The following is a 24,952-nucleotide window of genomic DNA, read 5'->3' on the forward strand; positions in this document are numbered from 1 at the left end:
CAGACCGCTGCCTTCTCAGAGCCGTCCTTCTCGGTCAGGAGCAGATTACTCCCAAAACACATGGGGAAACCGGAACTTGACACAAGTGCTGGGATGGAGGGGTGCAAAGTGTGAGGAGGGATTGGAGGCATGAGATAAGGGGAGGAAGCCTCGGAGGACTCAGGTGGAATGCAGCACCCTAACCAGATCTTCTTGGCCATTTCAGGTTAGAAACCCCGCCCGCCGGCCCAGGTCCAGCTCAAAGGAGGGTTTCACAGCTCCTTGATGAGCCGCAGTGCCATGATGAGCCCCCTGCCGGTGTGTGTGGGGGAGCGTTGGGGGTCTCCTCCTCACCTCCCCAGCACGGCCAGTGCTGAAAAGGGCCCCTGGGAGAACAAACCCAGCTCTGGGGCATTTAGAGAGAAGGAGTCAGTCTTTTGTTATCAGACATAGCTCGGTCATTCCACTGGGGGGAGGGGGACAAAGGCAATCTGGAGGCTGTCATTGGTGGACACAACGAATAGCCCAGAAATGGCTGGAGGGAGAGGAAGACTTCAGAGGTTAAAAATAAATTTAAAAGAAAAGAAAAAAAGAAAGCCCTGGAGGGCCGGTCTAGAAGTACTCGGGGAAGCCGGACCTTCGAGGAGCCATCCCGAGCCTCTGCCCACTTTCCCTCCCTCCCAGCGGCTACTCGACCCTATGGGACTTGACGGATTGCAGAAAGAGTCACTACCAACAAAACTAAGCCAGTAGAGCCCTGAGATTCTTCCCCAGTGACTGTTGCAGAGGCGGGAAAACTTTAATTTTGTAATCAGTGTTGCAGCCAGACCCCTAAACGACGCAAATGGGTGGTGGAGGGGCGTAGCTGCACGCTGCAGCATCCCAAGGGGGAAGGAAGATAAGGGGTGGCAGAAACATAGCAGCCCCACCCCGCCTCCGCACCAGCCGGGCCTCGCCTCCCATTCCCCCGCGGCGCGCGAGCCGGGTCCGGGTCAACCAGGCGCGCGCCTGCGCGTGCGCAAAAGGCCCAGCGCCCTAGCTCATCTCCAGGTGCGCTCGCGCTTCCGGCCTGCCTTCCCGGGGCGGAAACTCCAGGGCCCGCGCATGCGCTTTCCAGCTCTCCTGCTAGGTCGGGAGAGGAGGTCCACGGCTTCAGGTGATCCCGCCCCTCCCTCGTAGCGTGGGACCAATCGTACGGCGGCGGGCGGGACTTTCCCGGAGGCGGCCCGCCCACGCGCTGCGCGAGGCGTGTACCGATTGGTTGGCGCTGGGGGCGCAGGTGCGCGCTTCCCATTGGGTGTGGGCGGAGCGCGAGCCTCCAAGGCGTCTACAGAGGCTGCAGGTGAGCGCGCGCACGTGCCGCGGCTCCCGCCCGGCTGGGGTGCGCGCGCGCGGGCTCGCGGGGGAAGAGGCTGAGAGCTAGGCTGCGGCGCCTGTCCCCTGTGCTCCGCCCCCTCCTCCTTCGCCGTCGCGGCCGTCGCAGAGGCCCGGAGGGAGGGAGCCGCGTTCCCGCCCGCCGCGCCGCCAGTCTCACCCTCGGTCCCACCGCGTGAGGAGCCAGCCGAGCGGAGCTCTGCGCGGAGACCCGAGCCACGGTCGCCCCTCTGCAGGTGCCTGTGAGGAGGCGCCTGGGCCGCAGCCGAGTCCCGAGCCCAGCGGCCGGGCACTCGCTCTCCGCGCTCCGAGGGGCGGCCCGGCTGGAGGAGGCTGTTGCGGGTCAGGCCTCAGGATGAACCGCAGCCACCGGCACGGAGCGGGCAGCGGCTGCCTGGGCACCATGGAGGTGAAGAGCAAGGTGCGCGGGGCCCGGGCTGGGCGAAGCGGCCGGCTAGATGGGGACTGGCGGTCAGAGCCTTGAGGGGGGTGCTCCCGGGGCCTGGGGGAGGCCTGGGGGAAGCCAAGGGCTGGCCGGCGACGGCCTGAGGAGCTGCCCGCTGTCTGGGACCGTGGTGGGCGCGATGGTGGGATTTGGAGGCAGGAGATGGTAGATAATACGCTTGCTGTGAAGAGGACGAGCGTGGGGGGTTGTGTCTGCCCCTGCCCCAGGTAGGGAGGAGACCAGCTGAGCGCTTAATCTATCTCCTTAAAAATCATTCCTGTTCAAGGATGGGAGTAAGGGCCGAGGTATAGCCGAGGATGGGAGGCGTTTGAGCGCAACGTGGTACGAAAGGTTTGGAGGAATTCTACCTCTTGGCCTTCTGAGTAAAGAGTATTTGGAACATCCGTGGTCACAAAATGTTACCCCTTTCTGTGGCTCAAGGGTGCATCAAGTGGTGAAGGAGAGAGCCCAGGGAACTCAAGAGCCCTTGTAAAGTTAGCTTTGCTTCCTGCTTAGAGATTTTTCTAGCACTAACTTTGGTATGCATTTAATCTATAAAATTAACACTATCGCCTTTCGTTTGAGTAGCACTTCACAGTTTGAGTCTGGGTGCCCTCTTCATTCCATCCTGCTACCTTTTCACATCAAGTGTTTTCACTCTTGACCAACGGTATGCCAATCTGCTGATAATTACGTCAGTATCCACTGAATTCCTAAATTGCAGGGCTCCCTGAGCAGGACGGTGTATAGGGATTAGTGAGGGAATGCTTTCCAACGGGGGTTTTGAGATGGAATTTGAAGATGGTCGGCGGCTACGGGAACATTTTCAGCAAGCATTTCATGAATTGAAGAGCCAAAGGGGACTTAGATAACCTAGTCTGATCCTCTGAGAAGACGGGGGGCTCAGAAAGCTTATGACTTCGACAAGGTGTGCTTTTTATGACAAAACCTTAAAACCTTTTACAAAATAAGTTTTAGGCTTTATAGAATAGAAAAAAGAGGACATGGGCTGGGCCCTGAGAACATTGAAAATAAAGAGTTGGGAAGATCAAAACACATGAAAGAATAGGAGAAAAGTAAAAGCATATCAACTCTAAGAATAATGAAACATCATTGAATGTAAGACTATGGGGTGGGGTAGCGGGGAGGAGAATGCAAAATCCAGGAGTGATTTTCAGTGAAGTAGAGTAGGAAGGCTCCCTGGAGCCTGTGGTAGAATGGTTTTTATTATCTGGAACTTTATAAGCAAAGTTCTGTAAGTTGCTGTAACTGAGATGATCACATCAAGAGTATCTGCATTCATTTTTCACATTATTTTACAATGTTATTTTTGACTTAACTCGTGTATCAGAATAGGCACTAGTTAAGAAACCCTTCTGCTTAATAAGAATAGAAATGTAGTCATAGCCGGTTCACGACTATGCTGTCTCCTGTGTCCTCCGTGGAACTGCCATAGCAAATTGAAGTGACACCCTTGAACTAAGGGTTAAGATAACTCAAAATATAGAGAGCTTTTCCTCTAGCAGTATAGTGGTGGTAGTTCCGTGGCCAGTGGTTGAACCTTCTCATGGCATTTTTGTCATAAATCTAGTTTGGGTTTGTGGGAGTTGAGGTTAAGAAAAGAAAGACATTTATGATGTTGCATAATCTTACAATTCAGTTTGTGGTCCTAATCTTGGTAGCAAGTATTTAATCTTTTTATCATAGGAAAAAATGAGTAGGGATTCTAGGTGTTCTGATAAATACAGTCAAATGGTAATTTATCTCTCAGACTAGAAAACCTCGAGCACTTGGGGACTGGAATTTCAGGCTTTCTGCCCTTTTTTTCTGTCATCTGGTTTGTGAATCTTTCCCATACTGCCCATTATACATTTGACGTGCCATACTGGACTTCTGGTGAACCGTGTCTCTTAAATAGAATCAAGGCATTCTGAGAACCTGCATCTCATAAAGTGTGGTCCCACTAGTGTTCTAGCCGCTGATAAATAGGCACAGTAGAGGTGCTGTTTCTAGTGTGTCAGTGGCACCTTATGTTTTAAATATATATTTAATGGATTAAATAAAACATTTGGCATCTTTACCATTTAAAAAATATTTGGACAGATGTGTGAAACAATACTTCCTTTTTCACTGCTTTGGTGATATCACAGCTTTTTACAAAGCTGGTCGCTAAGAGGCTGTAACCACAACTTGGTGATGTACAGATCCACGTTTCAGGATTTCTTTTTCTTCTGCATAGAAAACAGTGTCAACGTCATATCTTTGCTCATGGAAGGGGGAAATTGGTACAAATAAAGTAATGGATAATGCAAATATAACTATAGTTAAGTTGTGATACCAGTTACCATGTGACTTTTTTTGGTAACTGATTTATCTTCCTGTTTCTCCAGAGTTGGAAAAGCTCTTAATAATCAAGGTGATGTCCTTTAATAACCTTAGGTTATTAAACACTTGGAATAGTCTTTGAGCTGTACATTTCCTAGTTATTATTCATGGGCAAACAATATTAAGTTTTCATTTCTAGAGTGTACCAAAAGATGCTGGGAGACAGGTGTCCATACACATTCTGGGTGACCAAGGCAAACTAGACCAGGCTAAGAAAAGTTATAATAGTTGTTGATTGGGTCTTAATGTTATCTCTATTTTAGTATTTTTCTTCATGTAGTAAAAAGTTCTCTTAATCCTATTGTTTTGCTGCAAGAAGCATAACAATTTCTCTTTTTTTTTCCTGCTAACATTGCAAAAGGGCACATCTACTTGTGAAGCCATACAATTTTCCATTGTTTTTATCATAACATTTAAGCAAGAGAAAAAAATGTTGAGCAAAGAATTTTTATCCACAAGCTTTAGCAAAAACATTGCAGCCCTAAAATATTCAATTATTAGATGTTACTCCCATTCACCAGGGGAAGTAATAAAACCCTGAGATGAATCAGAAAGCACTAGGATGTTGTGATACCAGAATAAAGAAAATGGAGAAGAAACTATGACTTTTTATAACATCATAAGACTAACTCTGATATGAAGGGTGTTCCCCAGTTATTATTTACTTTGAAACGTGAAGGTATGACTACACTTTGAGTGCTTTAGGTATGAGTCACCTTATGTTCTTGACAGATGTTAGTGTTTATGTTTCAGGAATGTGTTTTGGAAACTTTTGATTTGTTAGAGGTAAGAAGTGGTTTTAGTAATTTTTCATTTTAATTTAAAACTAGTGAGTAGTGTGGGTATAAAGCAAGGCAGATGAACTTCTTCGAGATAGCAAAAGCAGTGAGTTCAGAGAGACCATGGGATCCTTAGGGAAATGAACTGACACATTTGTAACCTGCTCAAATTATTCTGATAGGGACTTTCTCTGCAAGATGCTTAAGGCTGTCTTAGGGGTACATTAGTGTTTCTTGCCAATAATAGATATTTAGAGGAAAAATGAGTTCAGTGGTCAAACATATTTGGCAAACATTTGTTTAAAAACTTTTTTTTTTTTTTTTTATCAACCACAGGACTTAACTGAGCGTTTAATATCTGGTCTCCACAGTGATTCCTAAGAGTGTAATTATAGTTATGTAGCATTTCCCAAACTTGTGTGACTGGGGCACTTTTTGAGGAAGGCTGATGAATCTTTCTTACGTTTCCACATTTGAGGAAATGCCATGCTAGTCCCATTGTTAAGTCATGGATCCTGTTTATTATGGACTAGATGAAGCCAGTCCTTCGTGTTGAGTAAGAACCACTTAAATAATTTGGCATTTGGAAGGCAGAGGTGTGAATCTAGAGTAGGGAAGCAGACCCGAGAACCAGAATTGTGGAGATAAATATTGGGCATGATGGAAGTGTCGTCCTCCCTGTTTGTGTGATCCCTTAATGCCTCTCATATAGTTATTCTCTTTCCCCACTAATTTCTGAGCTCTGGTGCAGGCCTGAGCCTTTCATTCTCTAGGGCCTAGCACTGTGCCAAGCACGTAAACACTTTTGCTTTAATTGGAGAGTTGTAGGACATATATTTAATGTATTGTGTGTGTGTGTTTTTTTAAGATTAACATAGGGAAGACACTTCTTATCTCTAGACCTGTTTCTTATATGACATACCTCCATTTGTATCCTACCTTAGTGCCAAGAAATTCAAAGTCCTTTTTGTATATGTTGCTGTTAATTCTTGCCACTTCCTGTGAAATTGTAATTCCTTTTATGGGGAAGGAAACTTAGATGCTTTTTGCTACCAGTCAAAATAAAGACTTAGGAACATCTTTGTTACCCCATGGCCTGAGTGAGGAGCAGGTACTGCTGTCAGGATCTGGGCTGCAGACAGGGTTTGTTTGAGCTGAGTCACTGCAGGACAGTCCCCAGTGAGACCTGGGTACCCCAGGGATTAAGTTGAGCCTGCATCTCTTGAAGGGAATGCCCTTCAGAGATGCAGCAGTGAGCAGACACATTCCTGTGCCTTCCTTACGTTGTTTTATCTCCTGATAATGAGGTTTCTGACAATAGACCGTGTTATTGGAACTGTCTTCTTCATTAAGGGAAATACTGTGCCTGTGAATTTTTCTGTCGTGCATTTTAAGATTGGATCCTGTTACCTTTTTTAAAATTAATATGTTTATTTATAGTTTGGAGCTGAATTTCGTCGGTTTTCACTGGAAAGATCAAAACCTGGAAAGTTTGAGGAGTTTTATGGATTACTGCAACATGTTCATAAGATACCCAATGTTGACGTTTTAGTAGGCTATGCAGACATCCACGGAGATTTACTACCTATAAATAACGATGATAATTATCACAAAGCTGTTTCAACGGCCAACCCACTGCTTAGGATTTTTATACAAAAAAAGGGTAAGTAACAATGTTTAGAAAAATTATTTTAGAATTAGAAGTTGTTTATTTTCCTCATTGATAGGATACACAGAATTCACTACAAATTTAATGAATAGACATTTTGTGTGAATCTTCTTACCATATTAACTAACAAGTGAGTTAAGACATCTGTGATATTATTGGTTTAATTGACATCTTTACACTTCACTAAGTATACTTTGGAAAGATTGCGGGTTTTTTTAAAATTTATTTTTATTTTATTTTTGGCTGCGTTGGGTCTTCGTTGCCGTGCACAGGCTTTCTCTAGTTGCGGCGAGCGGGGCTTATTCTTCGTTGTGGTGCACGGGCTTCTCATTGAGGTGGCTTCTCTTGTTGCGGAGCACGGGCTCTAGGGGCGTGGGCCTCAGTAGTTACAGCACGCCGGCTCAGTAGTTGTGGCTCACAGGCTCAGTAGTTGTGGCTCGTGGGCTCTAGAGTGCAGGCTTAGTAGCTGTGGCACATAGGCTTAGTTGCTCCGTGGCGTGTGGGATCTTCCCAGACCAGGGATTGAACCCGTGTCCCCTGCATTGGCAGGCGGATTCTTAACCGCTGCACCACGAGGGAAGTCCGAAAGATTGTGATTTTAATTACTTTATAACCTCTTAGATTTTTTAAAAATGGAAATTAGGAATTTATTGAATCTTCACTTTGTTGAATGGAATTTTGTCCATTCAGAAAGATGTGGTAGGAGGAGTATGACTTTGGAGTCAGGGAAACATTCTACTTTTTTGGTAGCAATTAACTTTGAAATCTGTATGCACCACTTAATAGGTACCTGAAGGAAAGCTGTTTATTCTTCCTGGGTCGCGGTATCTTTATCTATAGAATGAACATACGATCTCATAGGATTACTAGGAAGTTTAAATGAGCTCAGTGCAGTGCTCTGGCATGTAGTATGCCTCCGGTGAATGTTTTCTTTCCTTTTAAGGCATTTTTCACAGAAATAAAACTAGTGAATTATCTGGAAAATCAGAGAGCAAGTCATTATTTTGGAGGAATGTAAACGTTGATATTGGTCTTGCAAAAGAACATTTTAAAATAACCACTCTATATGGCAAAAATTGAAACGTATTTTGAGCCCTAAAACTTTTAACTTTGTGGCCTCCTCTGTGTGTGTGTGTGTGTGTGTGTGTGTGTGTTTGTTTATCTGTGTCCGCCTGTAGATGGCCATGGTGTGTGCCATTTATTCCTTTGTCTTTGGTAAATGAAGAGATTTGGAAAGGTGACATGAGAGCCACAAGCCCAGTATTGGTGGGATAATCAAAGCCTTACTGTGTTTGTAAACCAACCCAGAAAGCAGTTTGAGAGAGTGGGTAGAAATTACCCTTGAAGGTGAAACTTTCTTTCCAATCAGTTGATAAGCATTGGACCACTCCTAGGGCTTTGAAATTCCACTGATTGTGTATCTTTGCTTCTGGGTTTGGAGGAACTAAAGTCCGGCCAACAAAATAAACCTCCAAGGGTAGGGTAACTTACATCTGTATCACTTGACTATTTACAAAATACTTTACAAACATGCAAATTCATTTTCCCAAAGACCCCTAAGATGGATTTCCTAGGTATGTGGCAGGGGTGTGGTACAATTAGAGTGTTACTTCCGGAAGACTCATTTGGCTGTTCAGGATGAATTGGAGTATGCAGCAGTCTTACAGGAGAGAGCAAGGAGCAGGGGGGTGAGAGACGCTGAGAAGCTGCCCCGGCAGGAGACCAGGTGAGGAAGATAAAGGGGAGGATCTGAGAGTCACTGCGCTCCCCCCTGGAGGGCAGAGGGTTGAAGAGGCGTCCAGAGGAAAATAGCTTTCTGGATTTGAGCCTGATGGTGCCATAAAACAGGTACAGTCTGGAAGAGAGATTGACTTGGAAAGAAAATTGATTTGGTTATAGGACAAAAAAGCTTATCTGGCTGGCGAGTTTCAACCTTGTCCCGTAGGAAATCAGAAATGATGGGCTGGAGCTTAGGGTGGAAATCTAGAGGCTGATCAAAGAGCTGAAAGTCTGCAGAAAAGTGATAGTTGAAATTTTGGGGAGTGGACATAAGGGCTTGCTGAGATGAAGAGCAGGGATGGTTCTTAGAAAGCTATGTATAGAATGTTGGAGAAGGAAGAGAAGACAAAACATTGGAGTGGAACTTGTCACTTTAAGCAGAATAATTTAAATCGTTGTTGCATAGAAGGCCTGTCTTGTTAGCAGTTGTAATTTTCATTATAAATTTGCTGTTTGGAACATGTATTTAAATATAGAATGACTATTTTTAAACTACTGCCATCTGACAGAACTTGTTGGATTATCCCCTTCGTTAGAAAGATTATAGGTGTTGGATTATACTACCACATGTTTTTGTTACTGGAATTGTAACACTTACGTGATCATAGGATTAATCCTAACATCTTTTAAGGGCGGTTATCATCTGCTGTTTCCTTTTCAAATATGTTTAGATGTAAACAAAAGTTTTCTATGCTGTAGAGGTAAATAACCAATACAATTCAGAGCCCTTAGAATTTGATCTAGAAATAGGCAGTGTGTTCAACAGAAAATTTTTGTTTTTAAAAATGTAACTTTAGGACATCCCTGGTGGTCCGGCGGTTAAGACTCCATGCTTCCACTGCAGGGGGACACGGGTTCAATCCCTGGTCGGGGAACTAAGATCCCGCATGCCACCCAATGCGGCCAAAAAAAAAAAAGTAACTGTAATACAAATATGACTTAAGCAAAACATGAAAAGTCAGTCAGTCGATTCATTCCTGCTGAAAACCCTCCAATGGTTTCCGTTGCATCCAGAATAAAATACATCCTGATTTGTGCTCCACAGCAGCGTCTCCTTCCTCCATTCTCCCACTCCCCCCTCACAGCAACCACATTGGCTTTCTTTCTGTCCCTAGGACTCAGCGGGCTTGTTGCCGTCTCTGTGCTTCTGCACTTGCTGTTCCTTCTGTAAGCAACGCTTTTCCTGCAGCTGGTCCCATGGCTGCCTCCTCCTCCCTCAGTTCTCAGCTCAGATGACTTTCTCAGAGGGGCCTCTTCTGACCACCCTAGCTAGGGCCCCCCAACCTCCACCTTTACCACATTACTCTCTGGTTATTTAGGTAGAGTTAACATGTTTGTTGTCTGTCTTACAGAGTTACACAGTGCCCTGTAGTTTGTGGTGATACCTTTTTTCTTTTAAGCAGAGCTCAACAGATGCTTAAGTAGAAAGCTGATTTTACTTAAACTTTAATGAACATTAAATTCAGGAAACTAATGTAAAACATGGCATTAAGTACAGTTACATTTTCTTGCTTAATTACAGCACATTTTCTGTTTTACGGGCCTGTTGCTTCCAATTTAGGAACCAGTAGGGCAGCAGTTGCACTTGATGTGGCACCAGGCGATGTTTTTAAAAGACAGACATGAAAACGATTTTAAATTTTAAACCGTGTGACCTTTTAAAATCTGATACCCTCTACCAAATAAAGCTTCTTTGAAGTGAAAGCTCAAGATTGAAGGCATAAACCACTTCATAGCTTGAACTCGGGGGTAGCGTCATTGCATATCTTGAAAAGTTTTATGTTTTACAATAATTTATTGTTAGAGGAGAAAACCCAGACTCTATTTCCAGGGCTGTTATTGTGGAAGCAAAAACAAAACAAAAAACCTGATATTTTAAAAGTTACTTTCGCAGAGCATCCTAGGGCTTTTGCCAGCCCCCTTACCCTGTCAGAGTTTAGAATTTCCTCATTTATTTGAGGGAAAAAGAGAGTTTTTCTTCTCTTGTTGTTCAGGTGGTTCTTGTATGGTAAACAATCTCAGAAAATATTTAAAGGTTGCACCTTTAGAAAAAGTACTCAGGTCATTCCTGTAGGTTTGGAATGCAGCCAGGGAAATGTGTATTTTTTAAAAGCCTGTTGTGATGATCAGCCAAGTCTGAGGCCCATTGACCTGCACGGACTTCTCGCCAGATCTGATCAGAATACCTACACCACAACTTCTTGCTGTGTCACAGTCTGTTTCTGTGTGCCATCAGACAAACACATTTGTACCATGGGTTTATTCAAAGGAGTATGTTGGAAATACCAGAAGGGCCTTGCTTTAAGCCTCATCTGCGTTAGGACGTGGCCTTGTGGCCCAGACACCTGGAACTGGGCAGCCACTTAAACTGTCTCTTAGAACTTTACTGTGTGTGGGATGTTATTTGGGAGCTGTATTTTAAGGTTATATTTTAGTGAGTCAGGGTTGAATTTAGAAATGGTCTAAGGAGTATACATTTTAATAGTAAATTGTGAAAAATTGTTTAACAGAAGGTACGGCCCCAGAAATAAAAAAATTCTGAGTAACAGCTCAGAATGTGACGCCAGTTGCTTATGACAGAAACCTGGGTGTCACCTTTGACACATACCTTTTTTTCAGTCACCAAGCCTATTAAAAATGTGTTCTAATTACTCTTCAAGCTTATTTCCCCATTCCACTGCCTCTGCCCCAGGCCAGGTACCATCCTAAATTACCTGCAGTAAAACCTCCTGTCTTCCCCGCAGGTCCCTCCTCCAGCTTGCAGCCAGAGTGAGCTTTGTAGGAAAACCAAAATCTTTGGTTTTCTTCCCTTTGCCCTCAGGCTGAAGCCGGTAATCCTCCCCACTTCCCCGGAGGCCCTGTCTGTCTGCAGGGCCCTGGCCGCCTGGACTTGGCTCCAGCTCCTCCTCTTCTCTCCCCTCCCACCCTGCCTTCTCACCGTCTCCTCCGCCGACCCCATCCTGCCCGGCTCTGTATTTGTTGTATCGGCACCCGGAAGTTCTTCCCTCCCTTCTACCTGATTAGCTACTGGTTTGTTTTCCAGTCTCAGTATAAACCACGCTCCCCAGAGAAGCCTTGCCTTACCCTGCAGACCAGGCTGAGTTCCCACTGATAAACTTCACAGCTCTTGGCACCTTTGTAATAATATAATGGTTTCAAGTTCTTTGTTAATTGCCATCTATTTTAGTCTGTAAGCACCATGAAAGCAAGCACCTTAGCTGTTTGGTGCGCTGGATCTGCAGCACCCAGCACGATGTCTAGCCACATGGTAGCAGGTGCTTCTTAAGTGTCTGGCATTTGTTATTCCTTATATTAGGAAGTGAAGGGATCTGCAGAATTTGAATATTGCTTTAAGTGATGTTTAATCCTTTTAAAGTTGCCACATGTATTTCATTTAACCATTTTGGATTAGAACAAGGGCTGGCAAACTCAGGCTTACTGGCTGTTTTCATGGAACACAGCCATGATCACTCCGTTCTGTATTGCCCGTGGCTGCTTTTGCAACAGAGACCGTATGACCTGCAATACCTAAAATATTTACTGTACAAACTCTACAGAAAAAGGTTGTCCACCCCTTGATTAGAACAATTTCAAAAATTATTTCATTCTTCCCCTGTCTTCCTACTGAACTTGAATGGGTCATAATCTTGAACTTTCTTGATGACTCTACCATGAACTGTTACTGTTTTGTTACTGTACACGGATGCTGCTGGGATTTATATAACGCTTTTGTTTTGTTTGTTTGTTTTCAGGTTTGCTTTTTCTTCACTGTAGGCTTTTATTTTTTGTATCTGTGCCTGCCACTCACTGGTGGACCCTTACCCCTGACTGTGACTTAAGACTGTGAGCTGAGGAATGAGATAACCAGGGTTTTTTGGAATTAATGTTTAAAAAGTAAGAGACTCAGAGGGAGGCCCTTCAGGGCTCCCTTCCTCTGTGAGTAAAGCACAGGGGCTTTTTGTGTGTAAGGAAGTAAGACATCCAGTTTGGCTGTTTGGCGGCATTCCAGGGGTAGATCCTTGTCTGTTTCGGTGAGCTGAGATTGTCAGGCTCGGGATAGGTGAGGTTTCGCTGAGCCTATATCACACACTGTTGCATAAAGCCTGGGTTTATACAAGTGAAAGGTTGCCGTGAGCCAGGATTCCAACTTTCCGTCTCTTTCTGAGTTTTGTACTTTGACAGACATGCTCAGGTGGAACGTCAGGCCTGTTCCCTGTAGATGTTCACCTTTACACTTTAAACCGACACCCTGCACCCTGGCTTTCTGCCAAAATATTTCTTTTCCCAGTGGCTGGAAACTGATTAGCTAGATGGGAGAACAAAGGTGCCTTTGTACTGGGGCATATTGCTTTTGAGAATTTAGCAGAGAGCATTCAAACAGAGTCTGGATGCAATGCCAAATTATGCAGATTTGGGGGGTTTTTTGGTCAGGTTTCCCATGAATAGGTATGTAGGCAACTTAGTTTTGTTCTCCTTTCCTATGGTCTGGAATTTCCCATATAAAAATTGTGTGGGCTTTCTTAATTGATTGTAAAATGAAATATACAATTTTGAATAAACACATTCAGTAGAAGATCATTGTTGATAGATTTCTGGCTACATTTTGCCCAAAAGATTCTTTTGTCAGTCAGTTTATTTCCCAAGCCAAATTATAAATAAATTTCTGTCTTTGTAAGAACACAGTGTAAGTACTTTCTCCATAAATGAAGCAAAATTATCCCCAGGGGGAAAATGCCCCCAAATCAGGTACCACTAGGCTTTTTTTTTTTTGGTTGTACTGGGTCTTAGTTGTGGCAGGTGGGGCTCCTTAGTTGTGACATGCATGTGGGATCTAGTTCCCTGACCAGGGATCAAACCCAGGCCCCCTGCATTGGGAGCACAGAGTCCTAACCACTGCTCCACCAGGGAAGTCCCCAGGTACCCCTAGTCTTGTACATTTATCTGAAACTAGCTTTTGAAGAGTGTTCCAGCAGCACTGAGAAAAAAATACTGAAGTTCTCCAGGCTCTGACACACAGTGGACATTTAACATTCACTGTGTGAATTGAACATGTATGGTATTGGCCTTAGTAAGAAAACCTGGGGCCAGTCTTCTGTCTGTACCTTATTTTGTACTGTTAATTTCCTGGTCTATTAAGTAAAGGTAATAATACTTAACGACAGGGGGGCCGAGAGTTGGGTGACAAGAGACTACAGATGGAAGCCCTGTGCAGACACAGTCTGGTGATGTTACTGTTGTCTGTAGCAGTGATTGAGACTAGGACTTTAAACTAGTTCTTGGGATGGTGGGGGCACTTGTGTCTTTTTTATTCTTATTAAATATTTTTTTCATCCTTGGAGATTGTGACTTTTTAGTTTATCCCCATTCCAGTTATTTTTGAAATGTGATTTCACCTTTTATGCCTGCTGTTAATTCTGTTTCCTCATCCTCTGATGAGACATGTTGTTTGTAGACTGTCTACCTCCAGCTGTGGGATTTAAGGAGATCTAGTTTTAGTGCCCTGTTTTCCCTGGTTTACATCAGAGATTATAAATTGCTGGCTTGAAGAATAAATTCAACCCCCAGATGTTATTTTGCTCAAACAGGTTTTTGTTGTTATTTAATTAGGTGTCGGCATTTTAAATGGGAAGGTTTTTTTTTTTTTTAACCTAAAAAAACAAGACTTTCTGACAAGTTGGACTGTCCACACAAATTCCTACAGTCCATGAAGAAAAGCTGCCTGGAGCGAGAAAAGCCATGCCATTAAATGGGGCAGGAGCTCTCAGCTTTGCCAGAATCCTCACCCCTCCCTGTTGTCTCTGTCTTATACCTCAGCCTCTTTCAAAAGTGGGAAAATGAAAGGTTAAGAACTCCCCCAGAAAACTGAGGGAGAGTGTATTTGCAGAAGACCAGAATTCCTGTGTTTGATATGCATTCATTTAATTACATTATCATTTTATGTGTATTATCCATTTCATTTAATTACAGGCAGACCTCAGATATATTGTGGGTTCAATAAAGCAAATATCGCGATAAAGCAAGTCACATGAATTCTTGCACAAATTAAGCGTGTAATAGCATCATGTCTAAAAAAATACATAACTCAAGTTTAAAATACTTTTTTGCTAAAAAAAAATGTTAACCATCACCTGAGCCTTCAGCAGGTCATAATCTTTCTGCAGTAGTGATATCAAAGATCACTGATCAAAGCACATCGTAACAAGTATAATAATTTAAAAGTTTGAAGTATTGCGAGAATTAACAAAATGTGACCCAGAGATACGAAGTGAGCAAATGCTGTTGGAAAAATGGCGTCGGTAGACTTGCTCGGTGCAGGGTCACCACAAACCTTCAATTTGTAAAAAAACACAATTATCTGCGAAGCGCAGTAAAAAGAAGTCTGCTTGTACACTGTCCTCCCAGACTCTAGTACAGGTATTTGAGTTTCAAAAGTGCCCAATTTCGTGTCATTGAGTCAAATATGATAAACATGCAAATTGGAGGTGTTTAAACAAACATAGGGAAAATACAATGTAAATAACTTGTTTTAAATGGTGTTTAAGAATGTGTGTGCGGGGCTTATCAGAATTTCATCTGCCATATTTAATGTTTGAGTCATTGAGCTTTTTCAAATTTAACTTCAACTTTTGGTAACTTCATGGTGAATACTCGAGAGGGCCACCTATTGGGCTTTTCTGGTATAGCATGTCTTACTGCGCTACATTTTCAGCCGATAGGAACAGGCAGATATTTAACGAGTTTGTTTATGTATCAAATATATTTGAGTTGTCCTTTCTGTACAGATTTCACTGTAGATAAATGGGCGTTTTTACAGCATTTCTATAATTATTGTATTTTATTTTTAAACAGAAGAAGCAGACTACAGTGCCTTTGGTACAGACACACTAATAAAGAAGAAGAATGTTTTAACCAATGTGTTGCGTCCTGACAACCATAGAAAAAAGCCACACATAGTCATTAGTATGCCCCAGGACTTCAGACCTGTGTCTTCTATTATAGACGTGGATATTCTCCCAGAAACACATCGTAGGGTCCGTCTTTACAAATATGGCACTGAGAAACCCCTAGGATTCTACATCCGGGACGGCTCCAGTGTCAGGGTGACACCCCATGGCTTAGAGAAGGTCCCAGGGATCTTTATATCCAGACTTGTGCCAGGAGGTCTGGCTCAAAGCACAGGACTATTAGCCGTTAATGATGAAGTTTTAGAAGTTAATGGCATAGAAGTTTCCGGGAAGAGTCTAGATCAAGTAACTGACATGATGATTGCAAACAGCCGCAACCTCATCATCACAGTGAGACCAGCAAACCAGAGGAATAACGTCATTAGGAACAGTCGGACTTCCGGCAGCTCTGGCCAGTCTACTGACAACAGCCTTCCTGGCTATCCACAGCAGATCGAACCGAGCTTTGAGCCAGAGGATGAAGACAGCGATGAAGATGACATTATTATTGAAGACAATGGTGTGCCACAGCAGATCCCTAAGGCTGTTCGCAACACCGAGAGCCTAGAATCATTAACACAAATAGAACTCAGTTTTGAATCTGGACAGAACGGTTTTATTCCTTCTAATGAAGTGAGCTTAGCGCCCTTAGCAAGTGGCACAAATACAGAATTTGAAACGCGCGCTCCAGATCAAAAACTCTTAGAAGAAGATGGAACGATCATAACACTATGAAACCATCGCGTCTGAATGTTTTCTGAGTGAGGATGCCATGGAGACTTGTAAATTGGCTAGTTTAAAGCATATGTACCTCTGAACCAGTGATCTGGGATAGGCATGAAAAAAATATATTGCAAGCTTAAAATGTTATTAAAATAGTAGTTCGATAATTAATATAAACGTCAGTGGGTCAGAGGTGAATTTAAGCCTAAAACAAAGGGGCCTTTGCTAATGAAATGATGTGCTTTTGCTATTTTGTCTATAGAGGACTGGATGTTAGAGCACATTCCCAGAACTACACATAAGGACTAGATCATTTCCGTTTGAAGTGGTTGCATATTTAACCTGCTGTGCAGAGCCTGGTTGATTTTTCCTTTAACTGTATATTTTCTAACGTGAAGAAGTCTGAGTCTCTCTTTCGGTACTTTGGGACCTTGGCTCCTATATTCCCCATGTTGTATTTTGATTTTTTAATATTGTTCCTCTGTTGCTAATTGTAGCGAGTAATTTTTTCAAATGCTTTTTTTTCCCCTAATTTCTAAGAAATCAAATCAATTGACTGTTTTTAGGGGTTGCTTCCTAAGTTATAAAGCATTGAAGCTATGTTCCTGAATTAAGAAACTCTAACAGTTGTTCAGGTCCGTGTTTGCCCATGGGAGACTCTCTCCCATAACCTCTTCTTGTCCTCATTCCAAATCTCATTAGAAATCATTCCTTTTGTTGTTTGTGTGTATATTTTGTTTGTCTGCCTTTTTACTCTTTTAATGTATTTGAGTAGTGTGAATTATTTTCGTTAAAAAAAAAAATGCACCCAAACTAAGAGATTTTTACACACAGGACAACCTTGTGCACTTTTTATATGAAAATTTGGGGTTTTCCTTAATGGGATTTCTAGGAACACTGCCTACACTTTATGAAAAGTATGTCGTATTCACCTCTGACAGGTAGAGTGTATCTCGATTAATTTTATGAGGCTATTTATTACTTTCCGATGCATCCACTTAGCAAGGTAAGAGTAAGGCTGCTAACTTTCGTTCCTTGCCTGGTTTCATTGTATGGAGGTGCACAGGCACTACAGTAGCTTGTATATAGAGACTAAGAATAGTATGAACTACATGAGTTCCCTGTGACTTATGGATATTTCTCTCAGAGTTATTTATTGATTAATTTTATGCTAGGGCTAGAATGGATACCTTATAACAATTGTGTGCTATTAAAACAATGAAGAATCAAATGACTCCGTTTTGAAGGATATTTTCTCTATATGGTAGAAGTATATGAAGTAAAGTTGATTAAATGAAGCTCTCTTGACTCAATACTTCAGTATATTTTGCCCACATTTTACCACGAAACATGTTATCACTAAACTGTTAACTGCACAACATTATGTAATACAGTGTACTTGTTGAATTCATTGAAGTTCTTCCAGTTATATAACCACTATTTTTTAATGGCATTCCAGGTTTAACATTCTGTTGAGTTCTATAAATTTGACTCTTGAATGGCAAAATGTTAATAAGTAGAAGGTTACATTACATTTATAATTATAAGCGGTGCAGGGCTTCAACATTTTAAGTAAAAATGCTTTCACATACTACCTCTCTCTCTTTCTCTTTTTTTTAACAAAGTTTTAACATCAGAACTTTTCTCTTAGGGGAAGAAATACTTCAGGGCTTGACTTTTTGTACAACTTTTAACTGTAAAATACAGATTTGTCTTGTATGTATTCATGAAAATGGAAATCAAAGCTGCTAGTGCTTTTTTTTTTTTTTTTTTTTTTTTTTTTGCGGTACGCAGGCCTCTCACTGTTGTGGCCTCTCCCGTTGCGGAGCACAGGCTCCGGACGCGCAGGCTCAGCGGCCATGGCTCACGGGCCCAGCCGCTCCGCGGCATGTGGGATCTTCCCGGACCGGGGCACGAACCCGTGTCCCCTGCATCGGCAGGTGGACTCTCAACCACTGCGCCACCAGGGAAGCCCTGCTAGTGATTTTTAATTATTCCCACTAAGGGTATATGTCAACGGTCTTTTCAACTGGATCTCTCGTTTAAATTATTGGTGAAAGAATTGATTGCTAGACGTATTGTAAAACCAATAGATCTTGGTTATACAATAAAATGTCGATTCATTGGTAGTCTGAATTATCTCAAGTGTACCTTATTAACAAAAATATCAGTGGACTCAGCATAAAATTTTATAGTACTAAATGTCAAGCTAACTGTGAATTTTGTTCTGTATCTTAAGTAAATTTATGATAATGTCCTCATGAGCTATCAACAAAATATATGTACTTTTGTGAACTATGGATTTTCTAATTAAATTTTACATGCAACATGATTTTTACATGAATGCTACTTTGTTTAAACTATCAAATGTCAGTATTTTACTACAATTTTATTATAAAATGTACATTATCACTAAATGAGCTTTGATTTTAAAAATCAAATTAGCTTTAGTTGTATATTATTTTTTACAAATAAAGATAGACTTGTATAAAGGCTACTTTCTTGTCTGCAAATATATGAAAAGTCACCCAACAAATATTTACCAAGCACCCATTACAGCAAATGGGTAGGGAGAAAATTGCTAAGTTATAACAAGATCCTGGCTTCCTTAATTTTTAGAAGATCAACACCAGGAATTCCTGACGGGCCAGTGGTTAGGACTCCGCGCTTGCACTGCCGAGGGCCCGGGTTAGAGTTAGGGTTAGGGTTAGGATTAGGGCATTTAAAATGTAGTTAAATTCTGATAATGTGCGAGGTTATGCATGATATCCATATAGAATTATCACTTACATTGTTTAAGATTATTTGAAATAAGGCTAAAGTTGTTTGTAAAGTGAAAGTTTCTCTTCTGAATTCAAATTCACTTAGTTATACTTTTTATTACCACCCCAGGTACAGGTATTGCCTATATGGATTGAGTTCACTTTATGCTGAACACTGTAAAAGGCCTGAGATAAAACAGACCCTCTTCCTGAGCCAAGTCTAATCCCAAATTAGTCACCCGGTCATTGGCTAAGTCGATCTCTGCACTAACTCCTCTGCCATCCAGCATGCAGGATAATAACCGATTCCTTCTGCCAGTTTAAAAACTGAAAGTCTTCTGAGTAAAAAATTCAACATCGTGTACATAGAACCCTTCACATCGTCCGTTGGTGCAGACTGTGTTGCACTCAGTACCTGATGCACTTGGTTTCAGGGTCCATGAAACAATGGTATGGAACTAAAAGATCCTTTTCATCCCCAAATACGACCCCAGTGCTCTTTGTATCCTAAATCCCTGCTGCTTCCAAGTTTCCAGTCTGGGTAAAAAATTACATTTGAGGAAAAAATCATCGAAGTCATAGAAATGTATAAGGAAAAGCTAGCCCTATTCTGGTCGTTTGCCTTAAGGTACTTGAATTAATGGTTAGCAGCAACTGGTTGTTTGCTCTGATTTTCCCATCTTTTAGACTGATGAAAGGTTTAATTGTGGGTGACAAAGCATTAAGGGTTGTGTGTGTGTCAGTGACTTCGGCAGCTCAGCAGATTGGGGAGCACCTGACTTAGAAGACGTAGAAAGTCTTGACCTTGTTGTTTGTGACAGCATATCACTTGCTGATGGTGACTGTTACCTGTAAGGTAAAGCATACATTAGTTGTGCCTTTAGCTATATTACATGCTACTTAAGTGCTGTAATTGGGTGGGTGTCTGACTAGCTATTACAAGGTAAAAGAAAGGAAATTTGTTAGATTTAATAATTGAAAAGCCCTTAGTGTGTAGTAGTCTACCAAGTTCTTCCCTGTAAACAAGATTTACATAATATATTTTTAAAAGCTAATGTGTTTGTCCAGTTACTTTACAAAATTTGATGTGTATTTTATAAATTAATATTAAATAGAGTTCGTATTTTATTTACAAGCTGTATTTAGGTGTTTTCCCATTTTAAAAAGCTTTCTTGAAGAGTTCTCCGTGTAATAGAAAATCTTTTTTTTAGTTCATTATAGTTATCTAGTTCATTATAATCCCAAGGGATGGATAGCAAAGTTATTTAATATAGTATTAGTAAAGATAACTTAAACATTTTTTTCAATTATACAAATAATACATAATTCTTATTATTTTTTTTAAAAAAGGCTAAAATTCTTTTTTGTCCACAAAGCATATTTATTCATACGGTACTTGGTTATAAAAAGAAATTAAAGTGGCTGAAAATGAGTGACTGTAATTTATAATTATGGCAGGACAGCAGGTACAAACTAAGGTGTTTTAGGTAAATTGTGAGTCACTATCTTAAAGATACTGTAGTATAATGGCTTTCAAACATTGTTTAAAAACTGCACACCACAGTAAGAAATGCATTGAATGTTGTGATCCAGTACACAGATGTGTGTATGCATGTGTATGGATGGGTATACTACACACCTATATATAATTGAAAGTTTCACAGAGCGAAACCATTACATGAAAAATGCTGATTTTCTGTTCCATTTTTTAAATGTTTATTGGGCCATCCCAAAACAATTTCAGGATGCACTATTTGAAAAACTCTTGTGAAGCACTTTGTTTTCCACTTGAGAAATTTGCCATGGAAAATACTAGTATATTTTTTTTCCTAGGGGGGGAAAAAAGCGCTGCATTGCTTTCTTTTTTATTTTGAAATAATTTCAAACTTAGAAAAGAGCTGCATGAAAAGTACAGTTTATACCCTTCACCCCGATCATACCCACATTTGCTTTCTCTCTCCATTTTTCCTGAAACATCTGAGAATTGGTTGCAGAGATCACAGCCCCTTAAGCCCCTAAAGACAGGCATATATTTTCCTGAGAACAAGGACATTCTCTCATACATTCCTGTATACGACCTCAGTTCAGTTATCAAATTCAAAAAATTTAACATTGATACAGTAATATTTATTACACAAAAGCCATACTAGAATCTCACCAGTTGCCCCCGTAATGTCCTCTGCAGAAAAATCATCTCTCCATCCAGGGTCTAATCCAGAATCATGCATCGCATTCAGGTGTCATGTCTCTGGTCTCCTTTAATCTGGAACAGTTCCTCAGCTTTCCTTTGTCTTCCATAATATTGACATTTTTTCAAAGTAAAGACAAGTTGTTTTGTAGACTGTCCCTCAGTGTGGGTTTGTCTGTTTCCTCATAATTAAATTCAAGTTACGCATTTTTGGCAAGAATACTACAGATATATGATATCCTCATTGTACCGTGTCAGAAGGCACATGTCATTTTATTTCAATATTGTTCATGTTAAAACGCTTTTCAGTGGGGGGAAAACGGTTCTTGTATTCTTAATTATTCTAATTATTCTCAAGCTGATGAACGTGAACGGGGACTTAGGAAGTGTATCTGTTTTCAGATCCATCCGTTCTGTGTCTTGTTTTCTGATTGGAGAAACAATAGAAGATGGTGAAATGGCATGAATATTCTTGAGTGTCATTTGCTTAAGTACTTTTTGTGGACCCAGTGATTATTTTTTCTGGCACTGACCTGAGTGGAAGAAAACCATCCCCAATGAAACTTAAATCCTGCGGTCATGTGCTCTAGAGCGCTAACTGAAGGCTTCTGGCTTTGGATTATGAATGTATCCAACTCGAATGGCTTCACTAAAAAGAGATTTATTGGCTCACGTAGCTGAATAGTCAGGGCTAGAACTTCAGCACAGATATTATCTAACAGTGCGGCTGGTAGAACTTAATACAATGAGGGGAGTGGCCTATTTGCTCATTTGCTCAGTCCAAATGGGAGTCACTAGGCCACACATGGATACTGCATGTTTGAGATATGACTTGTGCAACTGAGAAGCTGAATTCTTAACTCTATGTAGTTTTAATTAATGAATTTAAATTTAAATAGCCACACGGAGCAAGTGGCTGCTGTATTTACAACACAAGCTAGAATTTCTGTTTCTTGCTTTGCTTTTTCTCAAATTACCCCTTTGTGGTGACAAAAATGGCCTGCAGCAACTCTAGTGTACCTTCTGTCATTAACTACCCACCCGGAAGCGAGCCTCCGCTCCCCACCAATCACAGCCAAAGCCTCAGAGCCCACTCTCTCTGGCTCTGTCTGGGTCCTGAGCCCACATCTGCGCTGGGTTGGTGAGGGGTGTTCCTCAAAGAAGAATCAAGGCATCAGGGTGCTGTCACCTCACAAAAGAAGGACCCTGTGAAAGGGAAGTGAACACAGTGGTATCAATTGCAGCTTTTTTTAAGAGTGTTTGGGTGTGCATTTCTCATCAAGGAGAGAGTTAAAAGCATAAGGTACTGTGCAAAAGGTAAATGGGGACAGAGGGCAGTCCTCTGTCAAAGGAAAATGGTAAAAGTGGAAATGAAATTTGGGGTCTAGTGGCCTGTTCTGAATTTGATGGAAAAGTTTAAATCTCATAATAATGGCAACGTTTGCTTTTGTGTTTTCAGATATTATTGTTTTATTTTGATTGTATTTACCATAACTAAATCTGATACAAATGTAATGTATAAAGAGTACGTAGAAACTTTAATCTGAAATGGCAGAAAGTTCAAAAATTCATTACTTTTGAAATACAGAAACGAGAGAATCATGGTCTTAGAGTAATGGGTAAATGTGATGCCCAAGGGGTTGGAATGGGGTAGGGTGGGTGGGACTGGTAAGCCAGAGTCTCCCCTTACACACACACCCCACTGCGTTGTTGCCACTTGGATATGTATGGGCCCAGCGTTGCCAGCTCTTCGAACTTTTAAGAAGATACCAGAAATCCAGAATTTCCCGTGGAACATCCTGATTTTTAAAACAACTCGTGAGACAGACCAAACAGACCGGCCAGCCCCAGCTGGCCTGCAGGCTACCTGTTTGCCAATGCTGTCTCAGAAGCTCAGAACCATGGACCATCAAAGGCTCTCATTCCTTTACTGTGAAACCATCTCCTCATAGGTCACGGCGAGGATTGAGGACAGTGCCTGAGGATTAATAAGCGCTCTGAATGTCAGCTGTGCTGTCCACTTCTCAGGGAGATGGCTGAGGTCCAGAGGGATTCAGCGACCAGCCCAAAGCAGTCCTCCAACTGTGTGGTCCCCAGACAGCAGCTTCGGCATCACTTGTATGGAAGTTAGAGATGCAGATGCTCAGGCCCCACCTCAGTTCTGCCGAATAGACTCTCTGCTGGTGGAGCCCAGAGATCTGCATTTTTAACAAGCTCTCCTCAGGTGCTTCCTGTGCATATTACAGTCTGAGAAGTCCTCAGATCCATCTGTATCTTTCCTTCACTCTTAGCAGAACTGCTTTAATGAGCATGGCTTATAAGGTCTTCTAAAATTCATAAAGATGTACGGAAAGCCTTCATCTACTCATCTGGCATACACTGTACTGTTAACTTGGCGAAAGTAAGCTTCAGTCTCCAGCCCCCTGTGCAAGGGACTCCACTTCCTTAAATTAGTATAATCTGACTTTCCAGAATCGCAAGGTTGATCGAATACAGTAATTCCCCACACAGATCATTAGAGGTGTGCAGAAAATAAGCCTCTGAAAAGTCCAGGTTGGATTTTTGTTCTGGGCTATCCACCAAAAGAGAAGACAAAAAAAGGCTAGAATTTGACTAATAGTACAACTCACAGATTGTATCAGTACAGCATTCCTTTTCCATCCCATCTCCTAGCAATGCCTGAAACGACAAGGAAATAGATTTTATGGCATTGTTCCACTAAGACCTGGAACAGGTTCCACTCAGATGAAACGGCACTGTTCTTATGGAACGTAAGAGTTCTGTTCCCAGGCTTTCTGTCCTGCCAGCGCGTGCTAGCTTTAAATCTGGGTAGTCAGTCGCAAATCAGGTTTTCCCCAACATTCCCAGAGGCCTTTAGCTGCTGTCTCAGGTATGTACCCGGGGTGACTCCAGCAAAAATTTGTATGCTTAGTGACTCAGAAACTAAATCATTAACTTGGTAAATACCTGCCAAGCATGGGTAAAGGGAGCTTGAAGGAGAGGGCTTTAGAATGTGGGCCTCCAACAATGCCGTGATGATGACAGCATGGGAACAGCAGTCCTGGTCAGTGTTGCTTCCCGGGTGGATCAGTGACTAAAGCCAGAATCATCTGGAATCAGAATCCCCAATCAGTCACTCTCAGGAGTAACAATCCACACCAGGTAACTTAACAAGAAGGTAGATTTCATTCTAATCTCTATCTGGTAAAGCAGAAAAATGTGGAAAAGGATTCTTGGTTTAAAAACATACATAAAGCAACTATACCCCCAATACATAAATAAATAAATAGATAGATAAATAAATTAAATTAATAGACATTAAAAAAAGTAAAAACACCCATACAGACAACTTTTAACTAGTTGATGTTTAAATTGGGTACATGCATTTACACACACACACACACACACACACACACACACACACACATACACATCTGGTCTGCCAGAATGTGGAATTAACATTAGTGTAATGCAAAAAAAAAAAAAAAGGATAAAAAAGGACTTCCCTGGCGGTCCAGTGGTTAAGACTCTGCACTTCCACTGCAGGGGGCACAGGTTCAATCCCTGCTGGGGGAGCTAAGATCTCACATGCCACCTGGTGCAGCCCCGCCTTCCCACCCCTCCCCCCCAAAAAAAAGAATAACAACATAATGTACGCTTCTGACACACGCATATACAAAATGCCAGACAATACTTGAAAAATGATTCCAAACAAATCTCACCCCAAAATGGCCATCGTAAAAATTTTTCATTCCCTTGTGGAAGGCAACAGTCAAACCTTTGCAATAAAGTCTTCGCAATTCAGTTGCGGCCCGTGAGGGTTTTTCTAGCGAGCTGGCGTCCATGTCCTCCCTCCACCACCACGGGGCCTTGACTGGTGCTCACAGGGCCTGTGCCCAGTGGGACTGGCATGGGCCTCCATCAG

At 42.0% G+C, this 24,952-nt stretch overlaps 1 protein-coding gene across 1 annotated transcript; it reads left to right on the forward strand.

Annotated features, from left to right (window-relative positions):
* Positions 1-1,708: 1,708 nt before the first annotated feature.
* Positions 1,709-16,089, forward strand: PARD6B (par-6 family cell polarity regulator beta). The gene is made up of 3 exons (XM_065892981.1): positions 1,709-1,774; positions 6,403-6,625; positions 15,260-16,089. The coding sequence occupies exons 1-3, from the start codon at positions 1,709-1,711 to the stop codon at positions 16,087-16,089; spliced, it is 1,119 nt and encodes a 372-aa protein (XP_065749053.1).
* The last annotated feature ends 8,863 nt before the right edge of the window (positions 16,090-24,952 follow it).

This window comes from Phocoena phocoena, chromosome 15, assembly GCF_963924675.1.
Source record: "Phocoena phocoena chromosome 15, mPhoPho1.1, whole genome shotgun sequence".
NCBI lineage: Eukaryota > Metazoa > Chordata > Mammalia > Artiodactyla > Phocoenidae > Phocoena > Phocoena phocoena.

Coding starts and splice junctions, on each gene's coding strand:
- PARD6B (XM_065892981.1), top strand. CDS start 1,709: ATGAACCGCAGCCACCGGCACGGAGCGGGCAGCGGCTGCCTGGGCACC. Junction 1,775..6,402: donor CCATGGAGGTGAAGAGCAAG/GTGCGCGGGGCC, acceptor GTTTATTTATAG/TTTGGAGCTGAATTTCGTCG. Junction 6,626..15,259: donor GATTTTTATACAAAAAAAGG/GTAAGTAACAAT, acceptor ATTTTTAAACAG/AAGAAGCAGACTACAGTGCC.